Source organism: Salmo salar, chromosome ssa07, assembly GCF_905237065.1.
Source record: "Salmo salar chromosome ssa07, Ssal_v3.1, whole genome shotgun sequence".
Classification (NCBI taxonomy): Eukaryota; Metazoa; Chordata; class Actinopteri; order Salmoniformes; family Salmonidae; genus Salmo; species Salmo salar.
In genome coordinates, this window is record NC_059448.1 from 23,476,053 (window position 1) to 23,489,274 (window position 13,222).

At 44.9% G+C, this 13,222-nt stretch overlaps 1 protein-coding gene across 1 annotated transcript in view; it reads left to right on the forward strand.

The window, feature by feature from the left end:
* Nucleotides 1-13,222, forward strand: part of dnah2 (dynein, axonemal, heavy chain 2) — a 208,258-nt gene that overhangs the window by 151,577 nt on the left and 43,459 nt on the right. The window contains 7 exon segments of the mRNA XM_014206991.2: nucleotides 2,445-2,612; nucleotides 3,469-3,629; nucleotides 6,090-6,229; nucleotides 7,243-7,375; nucleotides 8,035-8,174; nucleotides 10,561-10,771; nucleotides 12,355-12,471. Coding sequence (XP_014062466.2) covers nucleotides 2,445-2,612; nucleotides 3,469-3,629; nucleotides 6,090-6,229; nucleotides 7,243-7,375; nucleotides 8,035-8,174; nucleotides 10,561-10,771; nucleotides 12,355-12,471 — 1,070 coding nt within the window.

Here is a 13,222-nt window from a genome sequence, read left to right on the forward strand (position 1 = left end):
CTCTAAAACTTCAAATATCACAGCCATACAAAATACAGTCAGTACATCCCGTTAGCACACATCCCTGGGGTTTGGTCTTACCTTTTCTTTACTTTGGCTCTTACTTTCCATCAAGAAAATATCTTCATTTTCATATTTGCTTCCTGCAACACAAACTCAAAAAGGTTCTGGGACACTGTAAAGTCCTTGGAGAATAAGACCACCTCCTCCCAGCTGCCCACTGCACTGAGGATAGGAAACTCTGTCACCACCGATAAATCCACTATAATTGAGAATTTCAATAAGCATTTTTCTACGGCTGGCCATGCTTTCCACCTGGCTACCCCTACCCCGGTCAACAGCACTGCACCCCCCACAGCAACTCGCCCAAGCCTCCTCCATTTCTCCTTCACCCAAATCCAGTCAGCTGATGTTCTGAAAGAGCTGCAAAATCTGGACCCCTACAAATCAGCCGGGCTAGACAATCTGGACCCCTTCTTTCTAAAATCATCTGCCGAAATTGATGCAACCCCTATTACTAGCCTGTTTAACCTCTCTTTCGTGTCGTCTGAGATTCCCAAAGATTGGAAAGCTGCCGCGGTCATCCCCCTCTTCAAAGGGGGGGACACTCTTGACCCAAACTGCTACAGACCTATATCTATCCTACCCTGCCTCTCTAAAGTCTTCGAAAGCCAAGTCAACAAACAGATTACCGACCATTTCGAATCCCACCGCACCTTCTCCGCTATGCAATCTGGTTTCAGAGCTGGTCATGGGTGCACCTCAGCCAGGCTCAAGGTCCTAAACGATATCTTAACCGCCATCGATAAGAAACAATACTGTGCAGCCGTATTCATTGACCTGGCCAAGGCTTTCGACTCTGTCAATCACCACATCCTCATCGGCAGACTCAACAGCCTTGGTTTCTCAAATGATTGCCTCGCCTGGTTCACCAACTACTTCTCTGATAGAGTTCAGTGTGTCAAATCGGAGGGCCTGTTGTCCGGGCCTCTGGCAGTCTCTATGGGGGTGCCACAGGGTTCAATTCTTGGGCCGACTCTTTTCTCTGTATACATCAATGATGTCGCTCTTCCTGCTGGTGAGTCTCTGATCCACCTCTACGCAGACGACACCATTCTGTATACTTCTGGCCCTTCTTTGGACACTGTGTTAACTACCCTCAAGACGAGCTTCAATGCCATACAACTCTCCTTCCATGGCCTTCAACTGCTCTTAAATACAAGTAAAACTAAATGCATGCTCTTCAACCGATCGCTGCCTGCACCTGCCCACCCGTCCAGCATCACTACTCTGGATGGTTCTGACTTAGAATATGTGGACAACTACAAATACCTAGGTGTCTGGTTAGACTGTAAATTCTCCTTCCAGACTCACATCCATCATCTCCAATCCAAAGTTAAATCTAGAATTGGCTTCCTATTTCGCAACATCTTTCACTCATGCTGCCAAACATACCCTCGTAAAACTGACCATCCTACCGATCCTTGACTTCGGCGATGTCATTTACAAAATAGCCTCCAATACCCTACTCAACAAATTGGATGCAGTCTATCACAGTGCCATCCATTTTGTCACCAAAGCCCCATATACTATCCACCACTGCGACCTGTACGCTCTCGTTGGCTGGCCCTCGCTTCATACTCGTCGCCAATCCCACTGGCTCCAGGTCATCTACAAGACCCTGCTAGGTAAAGTTCCCCCTTATCTCAGCTCGCTGGTCACCATAGCAGCACCCACCTGTAGCACGCGCTCCAGCAGGTATATCTCTCTGGTCACCCCCAAAGCCAATTCCTCCTTCGGCCGCCTCTCCTTCCAGTTCTCTGCTGCCAATGACAAGAACGAACTACAAAAATCTCTAAAACTGGAAACACTTATCTCCCTCACTAGCTTTAAGCACCAGCTGTCAGAGCAGCTCACAGATCACTGCACCTGTACATAGCCCATCTATAATTTAGCCCAAACAACTACCACTTCCCCTAGTGTATTTATTTATTTATTTTGCTCCTTTGCACCCCATTATTTCTATTTCTACTTTGCACTTTCTTCCACTACAAATCTACCATTCCAGTGTTTTACTTGCTATATTATATTTACTTCGCCACCATGGCCTTTTTTGCCTTTACCTCCCTTATCTCACCTCATTTGCTCACTTTGTATATAGACTTATTTTTCTACTATATTATTGACTGTATGTTTGTTTTACTCCATGTGTAACTCTGTGTTGTTGTATGTGTCAAACTGCTTTGCTTTATCTTGGCCAGGTCGCAATTGTAAATGAGAACTTGTTCTCAACTTGCCTACCTGGTTTAAATAAAGGTGAAATAAATAAATAAATAAATAAATAAATACAAATATCTTACCAATGAGTCAGGTTAGGAATGGGTGTTTTTGTCTAGCTTTGCTGAGCATACAAACAATGTGTGTGTGTGTGTGTGTTCCCTCAGTAACCCGTGTGGTGCGTGTGATCAGCCAGCCCAGAGGGAACATGCTGCTGGTGGGCATTGGGGGCTCAGGCAGACAGAGCCTTTCCAAGATGGCCGCCTCCATCTGTGAGTACCTGGTCTTCCAGGTGGAAGTCACCAAGCAGTACCGCAAGCAGGAGTTCAGAGAGGGTAAGAGACCATTATCTATTACCTACTACCAGCACATGGGTTGAAGTACCTTTTGAATACTTCATCTGTGCTTGATTGAGCTTGCCTAGCACAATGGAACCAATGAGGGGGAGACTTTCTAGTCAACTGCACTACAGAGGTATGAGACATTATATATTTGGACCTGTTTGTTCTGCAAGAGAAATTTGTCAAATTTGGTTGATCTGCCAACAGCAAGGCATTTATTTACAACAGGGGTCTTCAACCTTTTCTTGTCCAGGGACCCCCTCCCAGGAAAACCGGCAACCCAGGGACCCCCATCATATGTTAGCCCCCCCCCCCAAATAAATTCATGTCTTGTCTTATCATCAGGTGAATGATAATGGAAAGGATATCAAATCAACATTTTAAAATTAATAGAAGTTATTTATTCTGTTGTTGCTAGCAACATTCTTATTATTTAATTTTTTTCGCAGACCCCCTGCAGTACATCTGCGGACCCCCTGTTGAATACCTCTGGTTTAGAACATAATTACACTGAATTACAGCACGCTGCTCAGGGCTGCTCGCTCCCTGAGCGTTTAATATGAATTGAGTCAGACTGATAGCCTTACGTTCTGCTCTAGTTGAACAAAACACTTTATTTAGATGGCATTTTCCTCAGTTTGTTTGTTGTTAGTTTATATTTTAGTTGCTTTTCAACTGGTGCAGTTATTTTGATTGTTCAGGAATGTCCTACTTTGTTGAGTCAGATTCTAGGCCTACAACCTTAACCAAAATACTTTTGTCGTGATCACAACCCGGCAACACACACACACAGACACACACACACACACACATCCTTGAGTCTTCTCCTCCCATGCATGTCTCCTCCCAGACATAAAGAAGTTGTATCGTCTGACGGGTGTGGACAACAAGCCCACAGTGTTCCTGTTCAACGACACCCAGATAGTAGACCAGTCTTTCCTCGAGGACATCAACAACATCCTCAGCTCTGGAGAGGTGCCCAACCTCTACAAACAGGACGAGTTTGAAGAGGTACGATTACTGAACAGGGTTTAATACAATGCAACGTTTGCATCTGTTATTTTCAAAGAGGGACTTTACACAGGTGCTAGTGCACTGAGTGTACAAAACATTAAGAACACCTTCCTAATATTGAGTTGCTGCACCCCCCCCCCCTCCCACTTTTGCCCTCAGAACAGCCTCAGTTTGTTGGGGCATGGACTCTACAAGGTGTCGAAAGCGTTCCACAGGGATGTTGGCCCATGTTGACTCCGATGCTTCCCACACTTGTGTCAAGTTGGCTGAATGTCCTTTGGGTGGTGGACCATTCTTGATACACGTGGGAAACTGTTCAGCGGGAAAAACCCAGTAGCGTTGCAGTTCTTGACACTGAAACACACTGTTGTACACGGCGATCCAGAGCATCCCAAACATGCTCAATGGGTGACATGTCTGGTGAGTATGCAGGCCATGGAAGAACTAGGACATTTTCAGCTTCCAGGAATTGTGTACAGATCCTTGCGACATGGGGCCGTGCATTATCATGCTGAAACATGAGGTGATGGCGGCAGATGAACGACATGACAATGGGCCTCAGGATCTCGTCACGGTATCTCTGTGCATTCAAATTCCCCGTCGATAAAATGCAATTGTGTTCATTGTCCGTAGCTTATGCCTGCCCATACCATAACCCCACCGCCACCATGGGGCAAACTGCTCAACCACACAACACCATACACGCTGTATGCCATCTGCCCGGTACAGTTGAAACCAGGATTCATCTGTGAAGAGCACACTTCTCCAGCGTGCCAGTGGCCATCGAAGGTGAGCATTTGGCCGTTGAAGTCGGACTGTAGTCAGGTGAAGACCCTGGTGAGGACGACAAGCACGCAGATGAGCTTCACTGAGACAGTTTCTGACAGTTGGTGCAGAAATACTTTGGTTACGCAAACCCACAGTTTCATCAGCTGTCCGGGTGGCTGGTCTCAGACGATCCCGCAGGTAAAGAAGCTGATGTGGAGGTCCTGGGCTGGCATGGTTGCAAAGTGGTCTACAGTTGTGAGGCCGGTTGGACGTACTGCCAAATTCTCTAAAACAATGTTGGAGGGGGCTTATGGTAGAGAAAGTAACATTCAATTCTCTGGCAAAAGCTATGGTGGACATTCCTGCAGTAGGCATGCCAATTGCACGCTCCCTAAAAACTTGGGACATCTGTGGCATTGTGTTGTGTGACAAAACTGCACATTTTAGAGTGGCCTTTTATTGTCCCCAGCACAAGGTGCACCTGTGTAATTATCATGCTGTTTAATCAGCTTCTTGATATGCCACACCTGTCAGGTGAATGGATTATCTTGGCAAACCAGAAATGCTCCCTAACAGGGATGTAAACCAATTTGTGCACAAAATTTCAGAGAAAAAAGCTTTTTGTGAGTATGGAAAATGTCTGGGATCTTTTATTTCAGCTCATGAAACATGGGACCAACACTTTACATGTTGCATTTATATTTTTGTTCAGTGTATATAATATATACTGTATGAATGAATGAAGGATTTTTTGTTGTTGTGTCAAATCGCCGTTTGGCAACCCATCCCTTATGGGATTAATTGACACATAAACAAACATTACAATAATTTACTGTGGTAATTCAGTGTTAATTCTTCTTCCGGTGTTCGCTGCAGTGCGCATCGCATAAAGAGAGAAAAAATGTAAGATAAAAATCAATACATTATAGTAAATAAGGTTATCCAAACAATAATTACATCCCTAGAGCAGTACAAATATATACATACATATATATATACACTGCATATATACACATACAAACATACATACATAATATAATAATTTGTTCTTAACTGACTTGCCTAGTTAAATAAAGGTTAAATAAAAAATGTAATAAAAATAACTTACAGATAAATAAATACAGAAGGCATTTGAACCCAGTCTGGCACAAAGAGAAGATTCATGTGAGAGACAAGCCTATACACAATCTATATACACATGTGCCATTTACCACTTACTAGCTAAATATTTGTATAATCGAATTATAGGTAGCCCTTTTTCTTTTATTCCAGGCTTTATCTAAATATTCCACAAACGGAAATACACAATGGACAAAATACCACTTCAGTTTCTCCTCATCGCTCAGCCACATACTACCAGGGTATATCTGGTGTGCTTTCTGGAATAAGAGCAAGCATATATCATGGTAGGAAGGGCAATAGAAGATCAAATTAATTTCATTCTGTATTTCTTCGAGGTCGCAATAGTTACATAGTGTTTCCTCTTCCATTTCACCACGATACCGACTGTATATTATCTCTCTATATAAGTACATCTCTTATAGAAAAGTCACCACAAAGAAATATAGATAAAAGTGTAGTAGGGCTATCCAGCATGTGTGTGGTAGGCTAGTTTGTGTTTTCTATGTTTGTTCTCATGTTGTTTTGTCTCGTTGTGTATTAACCTTTGACCCTGACCTCCTCGTCCAGGTGTCCAGTGCTCTGTCGGACTGGGCCAGGAAAGACAACATCATTGAGACTCCAGACTCCATGTTCAACTACCTGATAGAGAGAGTGAGGAACAACCTGCACATCGTGCTCTGCATGAGCCCTGTGGGAGACCCCTTCAGGTAAGCCTGCACTCAGGACAGTTTTTGAAGTTAAAGAATGTACAGTGCCTGCTATATACCTCGCCAAGCAAAGCGATTAGTAATGTACAAAGCACTGAACACATTCAACAATAGGGGTTTGAGACAGAGATGAAAGCTTTTCCTGCGGCATCATCTGTGCTAATGGGCGACTAGTAGAGGTATCTTCCAAAGCATTGCCACTGTTCTCTCATTATCTGTTTCCTTCTCATGCTCTCTCTGTCTGAGTGTGTAAACCCCACACTCCAGCACAGCTGATTCTCAGTATTAGAACATAGACAGCCAAACATGAACACTTGTCAGCTAGTTAATAGCTAATGTGCGTCCCGCCATCCCTTGTCTTGCAAATTAGGAATTGTGTTTAGGATGACACAGCGTTTTAGACCTGAGGCTTGCTGTGATTAGAAATGACAGGATGGATAGCAGACATGACGGCTGGGTCACTCACACACACACACACACCAGTCTGTCTCTCTCTCATTAGCGAGACAGGGCAGTGTTCACACATAATACCACTAATTGGGCTGGCAAGGCCCATTACCCAGAGCTAATCACCATGCTTTGGCTGTTGGCTCCAGGGCTGCCCTCCATTCCGCCATTCCTCCATCCCTCCATTCCTCCATCCCTCCGTTCCTCCATTCCTCCACCTCTGACCAGTATTTGTGGCTGGGAGTGAGAGAGGATCTTACCAGGTCAACACAGTCACACTGGCTGTGTGATGGCATGACAGCAATTAGCCAGCAAAACCTAGTGGCTCAGACAATGGAGGTTGGGTCTTGGCAGCTGTTAAGTTGAGTGGATTTAAGTTGCGTTTCTCCAAGAGCTCAAAGTGATTTTCATCATTCACGACATTCACCTCCACACCGGTGTTTAGCACCCACCAGCGCACCCATTTAGACACAACTAGACTCAGAGCACACACCCCAACAGATTGAAACGTTTATTGAAATCAATGGGAATCTTTGGATCTGATTAACTTGTGTGTGTTCTTCAAGGAACTATATCCGTCAGTACCCAGCCCTGGTGAACTGTGCCACCATCGACTGGTTCTCAGAGTGGCCCAGAGATGCCCTGTTGGAGGTGGCTGAGAGATACCTGGACGGACTGGCCCTGGGCACCGTGGAGGGGGTGAGACACACACACACACATGCATATGCACACACGCACACACATGCAGGCACACACGCACACACACACACACACACACACACACAGATAACACACATACACTTCTATCTAACTGAACTTGGTTAGAAGGTTAGCCTGCTGTGTGATGGAGTGATTCACCCTCTCATCCTTCCTGTGTACCTACTAGCCAGTCTTTTAAAAGGCATTTATGAAGAGCAGCTGGGTAGTGAAAACCTCAGGGTTAAAGTTTGTTTTATTATAGTCTCATCTACTATGCTGTACCCACCACGTACACGTCACCTTCGACCTTCACACTCCTACACAACACTGCTTTGCTCTGTTCTCTGTTTCCACAATGGTATATAATGTTGTAGGAATGTCGTAGGATTGTTTACGGCCAGAAGTATTTTCCTGGCCACATGACCCGATCAGGAGAAACTCTTGGCTCTTGTAATGTTGTATAATGTTCAATAGTGTTATATTCTCTTGTAATCAAGTTTTAATAACGTTGTAATGGCATGTTGGGGATTTATTGTAGATCTAGACAAAGGTGTCCAGTATTTTTGTGACCATGCACCAGTCTGTGGCCCAGTAATGTTGTATAACGTTGTAGTAATGTTGTAACAACATTATATCTTTGGGTGGATGTGTTCCTGTAGATCCAGACCAAAGTGGCCAGTATCTTTGTGACCATGCACCAGTCTGTGGCCCAGTTCTCCCAGAGGATGAAGCTGGAGCTGAAGAGACACAACTATGTCACTCCTACCAACTACCTGGAGCTGGTGTCTGGATACAAAAAGTAACTAACTACCATCCCCATTGCCAGCTCAAAGTGTTCTTTGACTTCTCTCAATCTGTCAGTCATCTCCCTGTCTACCAGGTCTGCTGTCTCCCACTCTTTGATGCAGTATATCTTTCACATTGTGTCTCTCTGTCTTTCTGTATTTATCGGCCTGTCTTTCTGTATCTGTCTATCTCTCTGTCTGTCTGTCTGTCTGTCTTTCTTTCTTTCTGTCTCTTTATCAAATCAAATTGTATTTGTCACATGCGCCGAATACAACAGGTATTACACCTTACAGTGAAATGCTTACTTACAAGCCCTTAGCCAACAATGCAATTTTAAGAAAAATACCAACAAAAAAAAAGTATGAGATAAGAATAACAAATATTTAAAGAGCAGCAGTAAAATAACAATAGCGGGGCTATATACAGGGGGTACCGGTACAGAGTCAATGTGCGGGGGCACCGGTGTCGAGGTAATTGACGTAATATGTATTAAAGTGACTATGCATAGATAATAACGGAGAATAGCAGCAGCGTAGAAGGGGGGGGGGGCAATGCAAATAGTCTGGGTAGCCATTTGATTAGATGTTCAAGATTTTTATGGCTTGGGGGTAGAAGCTGTTTAGAAGCCTCTTGGACCTGGACTTGGCGCTCGGTACCGCTTGGTGTCCGGTAGCAGAGAGAAGATTCTATGACTAGAGTGGCTGGTGTCTTTTACAATTTTTAGGGCCTTCCTCTGACACCGCCTGGTATAGACATCCTGGATAGCAGGAAGCTTGGCCCCAGTGATGTACTGGGCCGTATGCACTACCCTCTGTAGTGCCTTGCAGTCGGAGGCCGATCAGTTGCCATACCAGGCAGTGATGCAACCTGTCAGGATGCTCTCGATGGTGCAGCTGTAGAACCTTTGAGGATATGAGGACCCATGCCAAATCTTTTCAGTCTCCTGAGGGGGAATAGGTTTTGTCGTGCCCTCTTCACGGCTGTCTTGGTGTGTTTGGACCATGAAGCTCTCAACCTGCTCCACTACAGCCCCGTCGATGAGAATGGGGGCATGCTCAGTCCCCCTTTTCCTGTAGTCCACAATCAACGTTGAAGGAGAGGTTGTTGTCCTGGCACCACACGGGCAGGCCTCTGACCTACTCTCTATAGGCTGTCTCATTGTTGTCGGTGATCAGGCCTACCACTGTTGTGTCATCGGCAAACTTAATGATGGTGTTGGAGTCGTGGGTGGCCGTGCAGTCATGAGTGAACAGGGAGTACAGGAGGGGACTGAGCACGCACCTCTCAGGGGCCCCCGTGTTGAGGATCAGCGTGGCGGATGTGTTGTTATCTACCCTTACCACCTGGGGGTGGCCCGTCAGGAAGTCCAGGATCCAGTTGCAGATGGAGGTGTTTAGCCCCAGGGTACTTAGTTTAGTGATGAGCTTTGTGGGCACTATGGTTTTGAACGCTGAGCTGTAGTCAATGAATAGCATTCCCACATAGGTGTTCCTTTTGTCCAGGTGTGAAAGGGCAGTGTGGAGTGCAATAGAGATTGCATCATCTGTGGATCTGTAGGGGCGGTATGCAAATTGGAGTGGGTCTAGGGTTTCTGGGATAATGGTGTTGATGTGAGCCATGACCAGCCTTTCAAAGCGTTTCATGGCTACAGACGTGAGTGCTACGGGGCGGTAGTCATTTAGGCAGGTTACTTTAGTGTTCTTGGGCACAGGGACTGTGGTTGTCTGCTTGAAACATGTTGGTATTACAGACTCAAAAAGGGAGAGGTTGAAAATGTCAGTGAAGACACTTGCCAGTTGGTCATGCTCGGAGTACACGTCCTGGTTATCCGTCTGGCCCTGCGGCCTTGTGAATGTTGACCTGTTTAAAGGTCTTACTCACATCGGCTGCGGAGAGTGTGATCACACAGTCGTCCGGAACAGCTGAGGCTCTCATGCATTTTTCAGTGTTACTTGCCTCGAGCGAGCATAGAAGTTATTTAGCTCGTCTGGTAGGCTCGTGTCACTGGGCAGCTCTCGGCTGTGCTTCCTTTGTAGTCTGTAATAGTTTGCAAGCCCTGCCACATCCGACGAGCGTCGGAGCCGGTGTAGTACGATCTGTCTGTCTGTCTGTCTGTCTGTCTGTCTGTCTGTCTGTCTGTCTGTCTGTCTGTCTGTCTGTCTGTCTGTCTGTCTGTCTGTCTGTCTGTCTGTCTGTCTGTCTGTCTCTGTATCTTACTGTCTGTCTGTCTCTGTATCTGTCTGCCTGCCTCTCTGTATCTGTCTGTCTGTCTGTTTTACTCTATCCAACTCCCTGACTCTGTATTCTTGTCTCACTCTCTCCCTTTCTTTATTTCTTTCTCTCACTTGATCTTTCTCTCACTTCTCTCATTCTAACTCCCTCTCCCTGTGTATCCCCAGGCTGCTGGCTGAGAAGCGCAGTGAGCTAGGGGAGCAGGTGTCCAAGCTGAGGAACGGCCTGTTTAAGATAGACGACACACGCAGCAAGGTGGAGGCCATGTCTGTGGAGCTGGAAGAGGCCAAGAAGAAGGTGGCTGACTTCCAGAAGCAGTGTGAAGAGTACCTGGTCATCATCGTCCAGCAGAAGAGAGAGGCCGATGAACAGCAGAAGGTACATACAGTTGAAGTCAGAGGTTTACATTCACTTAGGTTGGAGTCATTAAAACTTGTTTTTCAACCACCCCACAAATTTCTTGTTAACAAACTTTAGTTTTGGCAAGTCGGTTAGGACATCTACTTTGTGCATGACACAAGTCATTTTTCCAACAATTGTTTACAGACAGATTGTTTCACTTATAATTCACTGTATTACAATTCCAGTGGGTCAGAAGTTGACTGTGCCTTTAAACAGCTTGTAAAATTCCAGAAAATTATACCATGGCTTTATTTTGAGTCAATTAAAGGTGTACCTGTGGATGTATTTCAAGGCCTACCTTCAAACTCAGTACCTCTTTGCTTGACATCATGGGAAAATCAAAAGAAATCAGCCAAGACCTCAGAAAAAAAATGGTAAACCTCCACAAATCTGGTTCATCCTTGGGAGCAATTTCCAAACATCTGAAGGTACCACGTTCATCTGTACAAACAATACTATGCAAGTATAAACACCATGGAACCATGCAGCCGTCATATCGCTCAGGAAGGAGACGCGTTCTGTCTCCTAGAGATTAATGTACTTTGGTGCGAAAAGTGCAAATCAATCCCAGAACAACAGCAAAAGACCTTATGAAGATGCTGGAGGAAACAGGTACAAAAGTATCCATATCCACAGTAAAACAAGTCCTATACCGTCATCACCTGAAAGGCCGCTCAGCAAGGAAGAAGCCACTGCTCCAAAACCGCCATAAAAAAGCCAGACTACATTTTGCAACTGCACATGGAGACAAAGATCGTACTTTTTGGAGAAATGTCCTTTGGTCTGATGAAACAAAAATATAACATTTTGGCCATAATGACCATCGTTATGTTTGGAGGAAAAAGGGGGAGGCTTGCAAGAACACCAACCCAACTGTCAAGCACGGGGGTGGCAGCTTCATGTTGTGGGGGTGCTTTGTTGCAGGAGGGACTGATGCACTTCACAAAATAGATGGCATCATGAGGATGGAAAATTATGTGGATATATTAAAGCAACATCTCAAGACATCAGTCAGGAAGTTAAAGCTTGGTTGCAAATGGGTCTTCCAAATGGACAATGACCCCAAGCATACTTCCAAGTTGTGGCAAAATGGCTTAAGGACAACAAAGTCAAGGTATTGGTGTGGCCATCACAAACTGAAAGAGCGTGTGCAAGTAAGGAGGCTTACAAACCTGACTCAGTTACACCAACTCTGTCAGGAGGAATGGGCCAAAATTCACCCAACTTATTGTGGGAAGGTTGTGGAAGGCTACCCAAAATGTTTGACCCAAGTTAAACAATTTAAAGACAACGCTACCAAATACTAATTGAGTGTATGTAAACTTCTGACCCACTGGGAATGTGATGAAAGCTGAAATCATTCTCTCTACTATTATTCAGACATTTCACATTCTTAAAATAAAGTGATCTTAACTGACCAAGACAGGGAATTTTTACTAGGATTAAATGTCAGGAATTGTGAAAAACTGAGTTTAAATGTATTTGGCTAAGGTGTATGTAAACTTCCGACTTCAACTGTACATCTGGTGGTGTGTGTATGTGTGTGTGTGTGTGTGTAGACTGTGAGTGCCCACAGTGAGAAGATCGGAGCAGAGGAGATCAAGTGTAGAGCCATGGCTGAGAACGCCCAGAGAGACCTGGATGAAGCCGTGCCTGCTCTGGAGGAGGCCATGAAGGTAAGCTGTTTGTATCTGTTTTTATGTGTGATACTGCCTCTGTGTATGGCTGGGTCTCAATAGCAGCAGGGGTCGCCTTAACGCAGAATTCTGCGTTTCTCATCCTTGAAAACGCGTAACAAATATCTTGCTGCGTTTTGTAAATGCAGATCTAATATGTTTTTTATTGTAATTTCTGCTTGGCATCAGACTAATTGTGTGCTTCTCGGTGTGGCCCATGCTAGATTAACTTCAAGTAAAACATTGAGCTGGCTGCTCAAATTCTTTCTATGATGGTAATGCATCGTTTTTCTAAAAGGCCTCCCTTTTTCATTTTAAGATCATTTACTTATGTGGCTGCTAGCCAAATAGCATTGCACTTCTGTTGTCTTCTGATGTGTTGCGCTAATGTATTTTCTGCAGTCCCCTGATCACTCTATTGAAGCAAATCAAAGGCTTTTTGAAAATGCATTCACACGTATAAACCATATTTATTTTTTTTTGTTAACAGGACAATCAGCAGAGTTGGTACAGTAATATATATGGTCACCTTCTGTGATTGTGTTACCATATTTACTGACGATCTGCTACCTCCCACCCTCTCCTTTCCCTTCTCTCCTCTCCGCTCCCCTCCTCCTCTCTTCTCTTCTCCCCTCCACTCACCTTGTTTCCCCTCCTGTCCTCTCCTCCTCTCTTCTCTTCTCCCCTCACCTTGTTTCCCCTCCTCTCCTCCTCTCTTCTCTTCTCCCCTCCACTCACCTTATTTCCCCGT